Source organism: Cervus canadensis, chromosome 17 (genome assembly GCF_019320065.1).
Source record: "Cervus canadensis isolate Bull #8, Minnesota chromosome 17, ASM1932006v1, whole genome shotgun sequence".
Taxonomy (NCBI): domain Eukaryota; kingdom Metazoa; phylum Chordata; class Mammalia; order Artiodactyla; family Cervidae; genus Cervus; species Cervus canadensis.
The window spans coordinates 41902514-41919665 of NC_057402.1; the positions used below are offsets into that span (position 1 = coordinate 41902514).

At 49.2% G+C, this 17152-nt stretch overlaps 1 protein-coding gene and 1 long non-coding RNA gene across 8 annotated transcripts in view; one reads left to right on the forward strand and one right to left on the reverse strand.

Annotated features, from left to right (window-relative positions):
• The window catches only part of ARNT2 (aryl hydrocarbon receptor nuclear translocator 2), a 181788-nt gene extending 166672 nt beyond the window's left edge, over positions 1 to 15116 (reverse strand). Inside the window, exons 1-2 of one of the 7 annotated variants that reach the window (XM_043489616.1) lie at positions 14321 to 14430; positions 5088 to 5182 (exon numbers count right to left, since the gene is read on the reverse strand). Coding sequence is in view for 5 of the 7 variants with exons in the window: in XM_043489621.1 (XP_043345556.1) it covers positions 14321 to 14351 (31 nt within the window). In the remaining 2 variants the exon portion in view is untranslated. Of the gene's footprint in view, positions 1 to 5087; positions 5183 to 14320; positions 14575 to 14991 lie in introns of those variants that run through there. The other 6 variants (XM_043489619.1, XM_043489621.1, XM_043489622.1 and 3 more) reach the window with 6 other exon arrangements.
• Positions 1449 to 11843, forward strand: LOC122454975. The gene is made up of 3 exons (XR_006273560.1): positions 1449 to 1553; positions 9604 to 9709; positions 11735 to 11843. It is a non-coding gene; the product is annotated as an uncharacterized LOC122454975 (long non-coding RNA).
• Positions 15117 to 17152: the final 2036 nt, after the last annotated feature.

A 17152-nucleotide genomic window follows, 5' to 3' on the forward strand; every position in this document is an offset into this window, starting at 1 on the left:
CTTCCACTCATAGTCTGTATGGCTCAAGTGGGATCCAAATGCATACACCTCAACTAGAGAGCCCAAGTGCCACAACTGGAGAAGCCCACGCGCTGCATTACAGATGCAGCACAGCCAAAAAGTGAAAATAAAAAAGACCTGTAAACACAGAGCCAGACATGTTAAAGTCAAGACAAGATGAGGCCAGAGAGAACATCTAAAGCTGTGATGGAGACTCCCTTTGAGAGAGAGAGTCTTTCTTTCTCCTTCCCAAAGGTGGGCACATGCCCAGGTCTGTTCAGAGCACTGCATGCCCTGGCAAGAGACCCTGGCTCAGCAATGTCATCTGACTTCTGCCGGAGTTTCGCTGATGAGATGTAAACGTCACCACCACTAGGGGGATTCTGCCTGAGATTAAAACCAGTACAAGGAAGGAGGGCGAGAGGACCTACGGAAGATAAACAGGGTGAAAAGTACAATGCTAGCACCTCTGGATCTTTACCTGAAGCCAAATGCCCACCTGGCTATCTTAACTTTAGGAACAATTACTGTCTGGTTTGAATAGGGCTGTCTTTTTTTTTTTTTTAGATTTTTTTTTTGATGTGGATAATTTTTAATGTCTTTATTGAATCTGTTACAATATTGCTTCTGTTTTATAGTTTTGGTTCTTTGGTTGCCAGGCATGTGGGATCTTAGGTCCCTGACCAGAGATCAAACCCATAGCCCCTGAACTAAAAGGTGAAGTCTTAACCACTGGACCACCAGGGAAGTCTCTGGGATGTCTTTTGAGAGTGAGACAATCCTGACAAATATATTGTGACTTCCTTTTCTCTGTGTCTCCTCTCCTTCCTCTTCTTCCTACTCTCCTCTTTCCCCTGCACCCCTCCTCCCCTGCTTCATCTTCCCCGTCTTTCCTTTTTTCCCCTTCTCCTTCTCTCCTTTCCCCTCCCCTTCTTTCTCCTTCTTCTCTCTCACAGACACAATGAATATTTGTAATCTGTATATATGAATTATTCGACAAGCACACTTCACCGACTACACTATAAATTCTGTATTTGCAAAAACATCTCCCTCATTAATATGGATGGAAAATTCCTAAATAAAATCTTAGTAAATCAAATCCAGCATTATCTTGCAATAATAATATTAAGAGAACCGTGCAGGGTTACCATGTTCCTCTTATTCCAGGAAGATGCAGATAATTCACCATTAGGAGATCTATTAATAGCTTAAATAAGCTTTAAAAAAAAAAACTTGAGTTTATCTCAATAGACGCTGAAAAGGACATGTGACATAACTGATCATGGGACTCATTGCTTTGACAGGTTTGTGTTCCTAGTGTTAGGAGTTGCTGTGTGCTTCCACGCTTACTGCTCAAGGCTGCCATTGCTTAGCTCCATTACAAATTATTTCTCAGATCCCTGTGGAAATGGTCCTCAGAGCCAGAATGACTCCAATGATAGGAAGAGCTAACACATACTGAGCACAGACACCATCCAGCACACTGCTAAACACCGCTAAACACCTCACATGCATCGTCTCATTTCAACAGCTCACCTCATCTGCTCCTGAAGGTAGGTATTTGTTATTATTTCATTTTACAGATAAGGAAACCAAAGCAACCCCAAATGGAAGGTCTCAGGCACAGGGAGGACTCTCTGCTTTACTGAGCAAAGAGAGTGATGACCACATAATAAATATAAATATGCATTGACTATAAGTAAATAATACTAGTATGTGCTTCATGGCGTGATCTGAGGTGATGCTAGACCATTCAGTATTACTAAAGTCTGCTGAGTGTGCGTAATCATGCTTCCAAAGTGGTAATTAACATGCATACTATATATGACCTCCAAACTAGCAGAGCAAGAAAGAACAGAATGGTAAATATAACCCTTATCTCCAATAAAACAAAGGAGGGGGAAAGAAAAAGAAAAAGTGGGACAAAAAGGAAAAAGAGTGGTAGAAATAAGTCTGTACATATAAATGGCCCCAATAAAGGGACTCAGTTTTCTGGATTAGGAAACAAAGACTGTCAAACTATGCGTTAACTAAAAATAAATAATTCATCCACCAATTTCCTAATTTTGCTTATTTTTTGGCACTGTAACTTCCTGATGGCCCACTTGAACTAAACAACAGACCGCCCATTTCCAATTCTCCTGAGTGCTGTAAGGTCCAAAGTGTCACAAATGACCAAGGGAGGGGCGGGGGGTGGTATTCCCCAGGAAACATGAAACTGGATGTTCCAACAGCCAGCTGGAAGGGATAAGGCAGGTTTAATTTGATGGCTAAAAGTAAAGCAATAAGATGGGCTTTCACTGCATGTGATAAGAAATTCATATCAATTATAAAATGTTGTTTGGTGTATTAAGATCAAAACCAACAAATCACAGGCTAATAATTTCTTCTTACCATTAGATGTTTTGACAATAATTTCATTTTTACTGATTTTAACATTGTGACCACAGCTTTGTTTTTGTCTGCACTGGCCTGACACACCAAGGCTGGTCCTTCTATTTTCAAACCTTTAAATCACTTTTTCCAAGCTGTAAATAGTAGTACATAATGGTATAGTTTGGCTTCTGTTGTTTTACCCAATTAGAAAATCTTTTAAAAGAAAAAGTGAATATAGATGCTTCTTTTAAAAGCCATTATATTCTGGGACTTCCCTAGAGGTCCAGTGGTTAAGACTCCATGCTTCCAATGCAGCAGGTTCAATCCCTGGCTGGGGAACTAAGATCCCACATGCCGTGCAGCACAGTCCAAAAGAGAAAAAAGAAAAAAAAGCCACATTTTCCAGTTAAAGGCAGCACAATGACATATGTCTCATCCTCTCTACCTTCCCAACAGCAACCCATTAATGATAATAACAAACTTCTAACCCCTAATGCCAACGGGCTGACATTTCTCCCAAGGAACGAGACTGAAGGTTTGCTTTCTAAAGAAATATACCCCTACACAGAAAGCAATCAAGGAGCTGGGGAATGAGAGAAGAGATAGAGAATCAATCCAGGAGGTCTGCATCTAATTAACAGATGTCTTAACCACTGGAACAGGGAGGCCAGGTTCCATCCCTGGTCAGGGAACTGGATCTCACATACTGCAACCAAAAGCTTGCACATCGCAACTAAAGATCCTGAGTGCCGCAACTAAGACCTGGCAGAGCCAAATAAATAAATAAACATTTTAAAAAAAATTTTTAAAGAAAGAAATACAAATGTCAGGCCAACCTCCTTCCGACTTGACCACCACCTATGGGCAGAGCCTCTAGAACTGGGCTAGAGGCTAGTTCTAGCCAGCACTGGGTATTAACAAGCAGGTCTAATACCAGTGACTGAGCTACCTGTGTGACTCCGCCACCTAGTGGTCAATAGGCACAACAGCGCCTATGCTCTGGGAAAGGACCAGAATACTCAGCCTGAATGACCAAGGAAAGGAAGGGCTGCTAGCAGACTATGGGTGCAGACTGTGGATGCTCAACAGCACAGACTGTGCTGTGCTTTCTAACCAGGATAATCCCAGCACTTAAGCACCATGATTAATAAAAGGCAGACAGTTAATGAATACTGGTTGAATGCACGAAGATGAATGAATAAACTTAAAAAGACACACACGTTCTAATGCCTATTCTGTCCACAAAGTGTTTGAGGAAATTGAAATGTCTTAGGATGCAGCCTGAGGCCCAGTGAAGCCAGGTTTAAGAGGTGGAAGGAGACACGGTAGGGGAGAGTGCCAAGCCACTGCCTGCAGAGGCAACTTCCAGGCATCCCGGTATAATGTTTGCAATTGCAGCAGCCCTGGGCATTCAACGGGGGACCCTCCTGGGTGGGGAGCCCATCACAGTCTGTCTAGAGGATGGAGGGGCCAAGAGGGAGACTAGTCCTAGGGTGATGGGACCCTCCCCCCACCCTACTATGCCAATGAGAGAGGAGAAAGGGGGGTGACAGGGCATTATGTACTGGTCTGCACTTAGGGGCAAGACCAAGGCAGAAAGTCTAGCAAACAGGGAGGGATGGCAAGAAGGACAATCACAGCACAACAGGAGGGGAAAGCTGGAGTCCAGCAGGGTGGGGGAGGGGACTGCTGCCACAGCTGATGGACTTCTTCCCAGGGCTTTCTCAACCCTGAGCCTGGGAGGAGGAATACTGGAGCACGGAGAGCTAATGACCCCCACATGCACAGAAGAGCCCCAGCAACCCCAGACTGCCTACTGCACAAGAACCCCATCTCTTTCATAAGCACATTTGGTTATTTGCTCCCCAAGTTTTCCCTGCCCAGCTGGAAAGCCGCCCTTCACTCCTGAACCCTGTGCTGTGTTCCACGCTCCTGTGACAATCACAAGGAGCAAAGGGCCCTCTGACCCAGTGTTTACCATGTGCCAGCCTCATCCCCAGAGTTCTTAGGGAGAACCATCTAATTCTCATCAAAACCAAGTGAGGAGCCCCACTATACAGGTAAGGAAGCAGTGGAAACGAGGGGGTAGCTAGCCAGCCCACAAGCCACGGACACCAGGTCCGCCGTGGCCTGTCTCAACCCCAGGGGGCAGTGTCCTCCTCGCCTCTGAATTCTGAGCACACAGCACTGTCGTGCTTGATAGAGAATTCAGCGTATTTTACAGATGGGAAGACTGAGGCCCTCACCTGTACCATCTTCCAGCGGACGGTGTTTGCATCGTCACCACTCACACAGTCAGAGTCTGGGCTTTTAAATACCTGCAGCAGGATGACCCAGCATGAACTACTGGGGTGACCTGAACACTTCCACCCTGTCTGGTTCCTTTGGGTCTTTGATGAAAGAGAAGTGGGAGCGGGAGGGAGAGAAGGACAAGGGAGGGAGGACAAATGGAAGAAAGGAAGAGGTGGAGGAGAAAGAGATAGAGGGAGGAAGAAAGGACGGAGGAGACAGGAGAGGGAAGGGAGCAGAGAGGAGAGAGCGGCAGTGGGGGGGCATTCTCAGACCTTGGGAAAAACTCAGCAAGTTTCTGCAGGCAAATCACGAACCCCCCCAAATCTGATTTTTAAGTCACTAGGTCTTTCTTTAGGAAGTTACAGTAAAATGCAAATGTGTTTTTAAATGAACGGTAGAAGCAGCAGCAAGAGACTTCCCTCGTGGTCCAGTGGTTAAGACTCCATACTTCCAACGCAGGATGTGCAGGATTCCATACACAGCACAGCCAAAAAAAAAGCAGCAAATTCACTTCCTAAAATAAACACAAATATATATCTAACCCTAGATACGCATCAGCCACAAAGAACAGGTCAAATCACACACTAATTACTGTTTGAATGGAGATCTGACTGTTAATTGCAATGCGTTTCAGGAATTCCACATGAGCAACTTACCTGAAAAGCTTTCCAATTTGTATGTCAGGAAAGTTGGTAATTAAACCCTTCAACTCCCTATTGACTTTATTAGAGATATGATAATCCTTACATAGTTAGATTATAATTATTTGTCAAATGAAGTCGATACTTATTTAGGAAAATGTTACCCTTACAGTCTTTAAAAAATAGAAAAAAACCTGGGACTTGCACTTGACAAGGAACACCTGAAACCGCCTATGTATGGTGTATGGAACCCACCAAGGTTTGCCGAGCACACGGGGAAAGGTTTCCCCCGGTGGCTCAGATGGTAAAGAATCTGCCTGCAATGCAGGAGACACAGATTTGATCCCTGGGTCAGGAATGGTCCCTGGAGAAGGGAATGGCCACCCACTCCAGTATTCTTGCCTGGAGAATTCCACGGACAGAGGAGCCTGGCGGGCTACAGTCCATGGGGTCTCAAAGAGTCAGACACGACTGAGCAACTAACACACTCTCTGCATTTACACAGGAAAGGGCATCTGAAACCACTAATCACCTTTGCATAGCCTTGTCTGCACAAGATCTTGACTTATCAACCCAGAGACTTGCTTTTTAAGTAATGCCTGCTAAAAACAGCCTTATGATATAACATCACTTTTGTTGTGTCCTTGATAACAAACAAGTTTAAAAGCACAATCCCAAGGTCATCATGCAGCAACATCGAACAAAACCAGATTGCGGGATATTTTACAAAGTGACTGGCCTGTACTCATTAAAAATATAATGGGGGTGGGGGGGGAACCAGACCAGTTATTCCATAAATAAAGGAGACCAAAGAGACATCATAAGTTGACATCCTAGATTAAACCTAAAGCCATAAAAATGGTTTTGGCTATGAAGAACAACTGGTAAAATATGAACAAGGTCTGCAGCTTAGAATATACTGTTATATGAATGCCAGCTTCCCGATCTTGCTCATAAATCACAGTTCTGTAGAAGGATGTGCTTATTTTCAGTTTACACACATTCAAGTGTTTAGAATTAAAATGGGGCCCAGGTTCGACCCCTGGGTTGGGAAGATTCCTCTGGAGAAGGAAATGGCAACCCACTTTAGTATTCTTGCCTGGAGAATTCCATGGACAGAAAACCCTGGTGGCCTATAGTCCACGGGGTCACAAAAGAGTCGGATACAACTGAGCGATTAACACTTTCATTTTCATTTTTGTCTACCAGGTATTATCAAACGGTTCAGAAAAAAATGTTCAGAAAATAGAGAAAAAAAAAAACCTGAAGAAACTGATGAAGCAAATGTGAATGTTAACACTTAAAGAATCTAGATGATGGGAATACAGGAGTTCTGTAGTCTTCTCAAAACTTTTCTGTAAGCCTGTAATTACTACAACAAAGTTACTAAAAACAAAAAAACGAACCTTGTCATGGTCACGCTGCTTTTCATTGGTTTGAAATGTGGGAGACTGGGTGACCAAACCATCCATCCATCCATTCATTCAAGAATATTAGATATGTTGTTGTGGTTTAATTGCTAAGTTGTTTCCGACTCTTTTGCAACCCCATGGACTATAGCCCACCAAGCTACTCTGTCCATGGGATTTCCCAGGCAAGAATACTGGAGTGGGTTGTCGTTTCCTTCTCCAAGGGATCTTCCCGACCCAGAGATGGAACCCGTGTTTCCTGCTTTAGCAGGCATTTTCCTTACCATTGAGCCACCTGGGAAGCCCCTAATATCGAGGCTCCTACAGCGGGAAAGAAAATCTCAGCTCTAAGCGAAATGAAGCAACTTGGGGTTTCTGGCAAAGCCCCACCTGCATGCCTTGAACTCTTGATGCCTTAGACTCAACAGGTCCAGGACTGAATCCATCACTTCCCTGCCCCTTCCACCAATATACCCGCAAGCACTGGGACTTCATCAACAACCTCTGTCTTGGGAAATGGTACCCTGCCTCTCCAGGGACTGAATCAGGAACCTGGCCACTGCCGCGCTCATCAGCTCCACCTGATCCATCATCTGGTTCTGATCTGGTTCTGTTGGCTTCATCTCAGGGGTTAACCTGCTTCTCTCCATGTCCACTGCCACCTAGAGAGGGCCTCTGCAGTCCCCTCCCTGGACCATGGGGATGGATGCCCTCAGCCTGTAGGCCTGATTCAACAGCCAGGGAGGTCTTTTCAAAATCCACCTCCTGCTCACAACACTTCAATGGCTTCCTATTGCATCTGGACACAAAGACACATTTTTCCCCTAATACTTACTTTAATAATACCCTCCTGCTCATGACTCTTTAATAAACAACCAGTTCTCCCCACAGGGATCTCCATGGGCGTGGGGACCACGCCTGGCTTTGCACACTGCTGTGCACACACAATTGGCATTCAATTAATATTTGCTTAATTAGGTGGATAAGCAATTAAAATAATTAATGTCAGGCTTGGACCAGTAAATGGAGAGAGATGCCATTCACTGCTGCAGGGGACCTGGGGAGAGGGTACTGGCTTTGCAAAATGAGGGGGACACGTGGAGGGAGATGCTGGGCAGGCAGCAGGAAACAGACCTGTGGTTTGTGAGGCTGACGTTAGGAAAAGGCATACACTCTGGTGCTAAAATGAGCTATGCACCCCCCAAGCCAGCGGTCCCCAAACTTTTAACACCAGGGACTGGATTCATGGAAGACAATTTTTCTACAGACAGGGAGAGGGGTGAAGGGGATGGTTTGGGGATGATTCAAGTGCCTTACATTTGGTGGCTCAGATGGTAAATAATTTGTCTGCAATGCAGGAGACCTGGGATCAATCCCTGGGTCGGGAATATGCCCTGGAGAAGGGAATGGCAACACACTCCAGTATTCTTGCCTGGGAAATCCCATAGACAGAGGAGCCTGGTGGGCTACAGCCCATGGGGTCGCAAAGAGTTGGACACGATGAGCGACTTTCATTTCACTCACTTATTTCTATTATTATGACATCAGCTCCACCTCAGATCATTAAGCATTAGATCCTGGAGGTTGGGAGCCCCTGTCCTAAGCCATTCTTGTAACTCTCTCTCTCTGCCCTCCAGGAGGAGCTGGTGGGGGTCCACATTCTCTCCTGTCCATGACAGTCCCCCGGTCCTTGGCATAAGGCTGTCCCAATACCGCCTGTTGAGGAGACCAGCTGCACACACAGTGCGGCCAACCTATTTCACTCAGAATCTCTCCACCCGCCCAGAATCGGGTACGGGGGGCAGAGGGGTGCCCAGGGAAGGCTGGCTGAACAGAATTAGAAGTCTTCTGGTCTGAAATGCTTTCAAAGAGAAAGAACACAGCTGTGATCCTTGATCACATTCATTCATTTCATTCTTTGGGGGGCTTGGAATCCATCAAGCATATCAAATTATAGCAAATGAACCCAGACGAGGCCTCATTTCGAACTTGCTGATGTGATAGAAAAAGCAATGCTGTTCTAAAAATAATAATAAAAAAATTCATGCAGTTCTGTTATTTCATATTTAAATTAACTTCCACTGCGGATATCATAATTTTCTGAAAAGTACCATCTTGTTTCTAAAGCCACCGTGGTTTCTTATTCTGGAGTGGTGGTCTCGGGGGCAGGCCCCTTTGTATCTGTCAGCCACATTCCCCTTGGAACTCTCAGGCTCCTTTCCCAGTGGCCACTGCCCAGAGACCCACGAGAAGTCCTGTCCCTGTAAACCGGGGTTTCTCAGCCTCCCACTGGTGACCCTTAGGGCTGGATCATTCTTTGTGGTGGGAGCTGCCCTGTGCTCTGGAGGATGTTTGCCAGTATCCCTGGCCACCACCCCCAAGATGCCACCACCCCCCTACCTTCCCACCCACCCTGGTATTGTGACAACCAGGAATGCGCCCCCACAGTTCATAAGCACTGTACAGACACATCTCTGGGCCCCCATGTCTGGGTTCTTAGATGCTCTGCCACTTGGCTCAGTCAGAGTCTCTTCAAATAAGAAAGAATAGCATCTGGTGATAACTAGGAATAAAATGCTTCCCTGGTGGCTCAGCAGTAAAGAATCCAGCTGCCAACGCAGGAGACATGGGTTCCATCCCTGGGTCGGGAAGATCCCCTGGAGAAGGAAATGGTAAACTGTACATTTTATTTCAATATAGAATTAATTTACAATATACGATATGTAATATACACTAAAATTCTATTTTGTGTTAATTTCTAATGTTTTTTTAAAGTCTGTAACAACATATGCAAAAATATTAATGGTGGTTAGGAGAACTATCTTAGCACTTTCGTGTATTTTCCAAATTTCTTATAATCCACACATCTTTCTTGCTGTATTCAGGGAAAAAGTGATTATGGGAAGAAAGAATCCAATTCCTCAGAAGGGTGCTGGGAGAAGACCCCCCTTCCAGGCTCTGCTCAGCTGCCCTCGCAACATAACCAGAGCGGTAAGATGTCCCACATGAGGTGTAAAATCAAGAACTCCTAACCGGTGAACATTTTTGCTTTTCTATGAATTTGCCTGGAAAATGGCCCAACTGTCACAGTCTGGGAAACCATGCAGGCTCTGCTTATCCGCAAAGGGCCTTGCTTTCAATTGCAGAGCCAGTGGTCCTCAATGCCACCTTCCTGAGACCCGTGTCGACCCCTGGGTTGGCAGGGTGGGAGAGGCAGGCAAATGAGAACAGCCCAGGGGGCCTTATCCGTGACTGCTGATGGTCACACAAGACACAGCAGCAGTTCCACACCCAGAGCAGGAGGCTGGGAAGGGGAGCACCTTGTGGGATGTCCACAGGGAACCTGGTGGGGATATGGGTCTTCAGAGACCACCAGTTGGTCCCCAGGCTGCTATCCGTCTGACCTGTCCTCCTTCTGCTGTGGTGGTGGTGGTGGTTGTTTAGTCGCTAAGTCATGTTTGACTCTTTGTGACCCCATGGACTGGAGCCCACCAGGCTCCTCCGTCCAAGGGATTTCCTAGGCGAGAATACTGGAGTGGGATTTCTTTCCATTTCCTTCTCCAGGGAATCTTCCCAACCCAGGGATCGAACCTGGATCTCCCTCATTGGCAGGCGGATTCTTTATCACTGAGCCGCAGATAAAGGGATCAGGAGAACCTCTTCCAATGGAGTAAGAATTCAAGCTGAGACCAGAAGGAAACAAAAGGAGTAGCATGGGGGAAAATGGTTAGGTGTGGGGAGTGGGTAGGAGACAGCAGGAAGGACAGGTCAGCAGTTCTTCATCCTCAGAAGAGAACACAGCAGCACAGGCTAAAGCCCTCAAGAGGGAAAGGGCTTGACCAGAAGTGGGAGATCCCGTTTCTCTTCACTGAACAAGTTCTGTGTGTTCAGCTAGCCCACCAGCCTGACCTGCATGACAGGAGCTCCACCCGCTTCTGTGTGAGGACCTCCTTGGCTCCCCACGCAGTGGATCCCACCACTGGGCAAGTCTACTGCACACTCCTTTCCTAAGGACAGCCCAGCACTGAGCTGACACTTGCAGTGGAGTCGTGGTTCTGGAAAAGATACAAAAATGACTTCCCCGTGCATCTCAGCACATGCCAAGGATGAGGCAGTTATGGAGGTGACTGGGGGACTCAGGGGATGTGGTCCAGGTGTTCCACTCTCTGGGAGCTCACGTCCCCCAAGGAAAGGGCTTAGAGAAGCTGCTGAGAGCCTGGCAAAAACCACTCTTCACTTACTTCTCCAGCCCTGGTTGCTCAAATCCACGTGGCCCACGGCCTCCCCAGCGGCTCCTCTCCAGTGTCTCCCAGGCACCTCCACCCCAGTGTCCAGTGCAGGAGCCTCACGGACACCACACGGCCACATGCACCTCACTATCTCCCCATCACCTCCTACCACCCAGGTGTCAGGACTCAACCTCAACTGTTCTTTCTCCAAACCCCATACCATATAGCTATGGTGCTAACCCAAAAAAAGGGCTGCTGCAGGCAATGTGGCCAAGGATATACCTGGCGCCTCCGGAGCTGCCCGGCATGGCAATCTGGCCTCCAAATAGATCTAAAATCCATCCCCTTCCCTCCATGCTCACCGCCGCCCTTGTCCATGTCAGCAAGATCTAACAGGATGCTGGCTTCTCCTCTTGCCTCCATCCAGTCCACTCTCCATACAGCAGTCACTGCAGGTGGTACCACGTACCTCAACTGCTCAAGACCCTTCAAGCCCTCTTGCTCTTAGCATCAAATCTTGCTATTTTTCTTAGCTATTGCTCTTAGCATCAAATCTCAACCCCTTATCCCTATCCATGCCTCCCATGTGTGGCTTCTACCCCCTTCTCCAACCTCCCACATCACCATCACCCCTGCTCACCCACTGTCCTCTGGCCACCCTGGCCTTCTCTGGGTCCTCAAACCAGCCCAGCTCTTCCCAACTTCAAGCTAACACAGTACCTAGCAACTGACACATACTAGTTGCTCAATAAATCGTGACTGAGAAATAAATATATCTCTTTTTCAGATATCACTCCTGTTTTTTGAAGAAGCTAAAAGGCTATTGGTTCATCACTGGACTCCCTGGCAGATGCCGAAAGGGTACACTTTATATAGCTTTTTATTGGAAAAGAAAAGACCGTATGTTTTACCCACAAGTGGTCAGGAAGCAAAACTGACTTTTTCTTAAGGCATGGTATTTCACTGGTTCTAAATGCAATTGTCTAAAATGTCACTGAAATGGAGGTGCATTTAACAATTGATAGTATGTCAGAGTTGAATTAGTTAATTTTTTTTCTTGGAAGCTCATAAAACAATGATGGATCTTGCCATCATCTCAAAGAAAGGCAATCCCAAAGGATGCTCAAACTACCGCACAATTGCACTCATCTCACACGCTAGCAAGCTAGTGAATAGCTAGGGAAGTAGCTCAGTTGTGTCCGACTCTTCGCAACCCTGTGGACTGGAGCCTACCAGGCTCCTCCCTCCATGGGATTCTCCAGGCAAGAATACTTGAGTGGGTTGCCACTGGGCAAGCCCCATAGCCTACATATATAAATGTACATTGCCTCTGATTTTATTCCTATTTCCAATGTAAACCTATATTGGACTAAAATATCTTCATTTAATGTCCCTTGCTTTTTCTAATATAACATTTAAATCCATTAACTTAACACTGATCTTTAAGTAGCTGAACAGGTTGAACTTGCAGGCTTCAGTCGCAAGCAAACTGGCAAGGCTGCTTTCAAACTCAGCATTCTAGACAGGAGACTCATCTGTTTTTCCTAGACTCCCTGTTTCTGCAAATGGAACCTCCATCCTTGGAGCTACTCAGGCTCCTCACCTCTGTGTCTGTGTCTCCTTTAGGCTTGCCCCCAGTCTAAGTGGTGCAAGTCTGAGCTCCTCCACCTGCCCAACAGTACTGTCCTTCTTCTCTGTGTTCTAAGCCAGGGCCACTAAGTCTCACCTCCCCAGCACCTGCCTCATCTCAACCCGGACTCTCTGCTTCTAGTCTTGCTCCCTCATTCGTATGTTACCTCAACTGAGCTGACAAACTGATCTTCCAGAAGCACTGTGATCATGTGACTTCCCTGTGCAATACCATAGAGAATTCTCTTAATGAGGAACGCGGGAGTCCATATCCTCAGTCCATCCACTCTAAAGCCTTGTTGTTGTTGTTCAGTCCTGTCCAGCACTTTGCGACCCCATGGACTGCACCAGGCCCGGCTTCCCTGTCCTTCACTATCTCCTGGAGTGTGCTCAAACTCATGTCCATTGAGTTGGTAATGTCATCCAACCATCTCATCCTCTGTTGTTCCCTTCTCCTCCTACTCTAAAGTCTGGCCACTGCCAAAACGCTCCTGTGAAATCTCCTGCTCTCTCTTCCACCCCTGGAGCCTCAATCACTCACTGCATCTGCGCATGCTCAGAGTAAGTCCGCCGTGACTCACACCATCCCTTCCACCTGCAAGTGGTTTCAGCACCTGGGTCTGTGTGTTCACACTTCCAACTCTTCAAAGTCCAGTTCTAAAGTGCCCAGTCTTCAAAGGCTTTGCCTTACCACTTCAGATGGAAGGGATCCTTCCTTTCTAACTTTTGAGGACACTTCTTTCTTTGCTAGCTACTGCGCGTGTTTGCCCCCCACCCTGCACGCTACGCACTCCGGCTACCCGCTACCGGGAATTCCCCAAGGGCTGACCTCCGTCTGACTCCCCCGCACCCGAACACCACGCCATGGCCATCGCAGTCACTGCACAGCAACCAAAACTTTGCAGCAGTCAGCCGAGCTGTCCACCTTTGCATTCTCGGACACCTTTCCGGCTGTCCTATTCACAAGATAGGGCATTTCTCCAAACACAATAGAATTTCTCTGCTACTATTTCAAACCATGTCGCTATTCCCACTGAATCAGGACCTCTTCTCATTTTTTTGAAATCTGTCCAGTAAGCAGAGTTGTCATAGACCGCACCCTGGGAGCTGGTCAGCCTTATAAATCAGAGGACGTTGAATTGGCCTGGGCTTCTCCACGCTGTTTCTACAGGCTGTGTGTGTGTGTGTCCATTAAAGATGGGGACACACAGTAGCTAGTCGCCAAGGGATCAAAGGACCAAAGCTTGAGGCGCGGGGCGGGCAGGGGACCATCCCGGAGTTCCACCCTGTTGAATCCTGGCTCCGAACTTTTCCCTCCGTCAGCGCGGTACCCTCGTACCCGTCCCGACCGGCTGACGCCTGATGCCACAGGGGCAGGGGCCGGAAGAGAAAAAGGCGCTGGATGGGGAAGGCGAAGGTGGATATTTTCGGAATTTCAGGGGACCCCGGACAGGCGCTTCTGGTTCCCAGGGATGCGAGGTCGGCGTGCGCCGCTCCCGGATCGGAGGGGACGCAGTCCAGAGACCGGGATGGGCAGAGACCGGGATGGAGATCCTGGAGCTGGTGCTGAGGCTGCCGCGCAGAATGACAGCGGCTCCCCCCCCCACAACCCCACCCGGGAACGGGGGTGTTGAGCTCCCCGGCTCCGCGTCCCCTGGGTCGCTCGGCGCGCCCAGCCCCTCCGGCCCGCTCCGGCCCCCGGCAGGGCCCGCGGGCTGCGGCGGGGCCCGCGGCCGCTACTCACCCGGAGGGTTGACGGCCGCCGGGGTTGCCATCTTGCTCGGGAGGCTGGGCGCGCGCCGGGCGGGGGCGCGGAGCGGGGGCGGCGCGGAGCCGGGCGCCCCCCGGGGCAGGCGCGGCCGGCGTAGGCCTAGGCGCCACCGCCGCCGCCCCTCCGCCGCCCCTCCGCCGCCACACAAAGGACGGCGCGGGCGGGCGCTGCTCCGCGCTCTCCCGCCGCCCGGCCGCCCGCGCCCCCGCCTCTGTCGCCTCCGCCCCCTCCCCGGCCTCCTTCTCCGGCCTCAGCCTTTGTCACGCGGCGGGGGGCCCCCGGCCGCCGCTCCCCGGGCCGGGCCGCAGCACCGCGAGACTTGGGGCGGCGGGCTGCCGGACCCCCGAGTCGGGGGCCGCCCCCTCGGGGCCGCTCAGGTGCCCAGGCTCGGGCTGGAGGCGCGCCCCCTCCCCGCTCTCCGGGTCCGAGTCTCCCCCCGCCCACCCCCACCCCGGGGGTCCAGGACACAGTTCCGAGGAGCGCTGTCCCTGGGCCCGGGGGCCGGGCCCGAGAGGGTGGGGGGCCGCCCATTAAGATTCAGAGGGAAGATGGAGAGAAACAAAGGCGCCCCAGTGCTGCCCACTTAGCATGCCGGCGCCGCGCCGCTCGGCTCCCAGGGCCGAGACTCCTAAAGCCCCCGGCACCTCCAAGGCCACGGGCACGGAAGGACAGCTGCCGAGGGCATCCAATGAACACCAGACCCGGGAAATTGTGCAGGATTCGGCCCTTAGAAAGGCTGTCAGCTCGACTTTCCTTTCTGCATGGTGACTGTCTTTGGTTATCACCCAAAGTTGTTGCAGGAGCTTTTACACAACCACCTGAGAATTTAAGAGTCTCTGGGAGCTTTTGTTTGCACATCCTGGTGAAGTTAGCCATAGGGAGCTGGGAGGGACTGTTTCTTCTCCAGACAACACGGTTGCTCACAGGAAGGAGATGGCACCCACTGAGACGGCTCCAGTGAAGCATGAACCCCTCCCAGGTGAGACCCACAAAGGGCAAGACGGCCTCTTAATGTGGACACGTTTGCAAAAGCATCAGACTGTCTTAAATCCTTACAAAGAAGCACTTGGAGGAGAGGGAGGGGGCGAGTAGAGAAAAAAAATGCTTGGGATGTTATTTTCAAATCAGCATTGTCTTCCAGGGGAGTATTTGTCACTATTGATTTGACTAATAGGCGCTTAATGATATTCATTTGTTTATCGATTCCATGAAATTGAATGTCTGCGTGTGCCTGGACAAGGCGATGTACTGGGTGGACTGTGGAAAGAGAGCCACAGGGGCTCTGCCCTCCCTGGACTTCTGGTCTGCGTGGCCATGAGGGCAGCAGAATAAGGTGTTTGTACTCCAGAAGCACACAGCTGCTTGGGGCTCAGTGTGGCCACTGGTGAGTGAATGAATGGGGGCAGAGAGAGGCCAGAGTGATCAAGAACACACAAACTATTCTGAAAAAAAATGAGCAGAATATGGAGAGGTGGAAAGAAAGACACTTCAAGGGAAAACTAGGGCACGAATGCAACCAGCACCGAGGTGGGCCAGGCCGGTGGGACTTCCCTGGTGGTCCAGTGGCTAAGACTCTGACCTCCCAATGCAGGGGGCCCCTGGGTTCCATCCCTGGTCATGAGGCAGGAGATAGATGGGCCCCACGCTGAACAGTTTCTCCTCTATAGACAGAAACTCCATAACAGCAGAAATCCCGGGGCTTACCTGGTGGCTCAGTGGTAAAGAATCACCTGCCAATGTAGGGGACCCAGGGTTCCATCCCTGATCCAGGAAGATCCCACATGCCATGGAGCAACTAAGCCCTAGCGCCACAACTATTGAGTTTGTGCTCCAGAGCCGAAAAGCCACAACTACTGAACCTATGTGCCCTAGCCTCCGAAATTTGCATGCCCCAGATCCCATGCTCCCCAACGAGAGAAGCCACCACAACAAGAAGCCGGAGCACTGCAGCTAAAGAGTAGCCCCTGCTCACTGCAACTAGAGAAAGCCTATGTGCTGCAAGGAAGACCCAGCCCAGCCAAAAATAAATAAATAAAAATTATTTTTTAAAAAATAGCAGAAATTCCACAAAAACAGGATGACACAGGAGGCTGTGCTTGCTAAGTCGCTTCAGTCGTGGCTGACTCTTTGTGACCCCATGGACTGTAGCCCTCCAGTCTCCTCTGTCCATGGGATTCTCCAGGCAAGAATACTGGAGTGGGTTGCCATGCCCTTCTCTAGAGAATCTTCCTGACCCAGGGATCAAACCTGAGTCTCATGTCTCCTACAATGGCAGGCGGGTTCTTTACCACTAGCGCCACCTGGGAAGCCCAAGGAGGACCCTGAGCCCTGCCCAAATAAGACATAAAAGACCACATATTCCTCATTCTCAAAGTTAAGAAGACCTTCCCAGCTATATATGCACAGAAAGGCTCCATGGTGGTCAAAAAGGGAGGGGGCGCCACCCTAGTAAGTGGTATCAACCTACCCATAGGCCTCTTCACTCCAGTCTGTCTTGGCTAAGAGATGCCCACACGCACACTGAAGGGATCCTGAGATAAACCAAATACAGAGTCAGTAGCAGGCAAATAAAAATGATTGGCCAAAGGAAACCGGGAAGAAATACCCCCTAAAAGTGATTCAAACTACCACCAGGGCGCATGACTCTCTCTCTCAGCCTGCCTGTGTGTCTATCCACACCAACTGTCCTCTAGTAAATACTGGTTTCACGACTTTCTATCTCTGTGGGAACTCTTTTCTGCAAAGTCGAAGGACCTTGTCACTGACCACTGACCCAGTGGCTAAGATTTGGTCCTTTTATCTCCA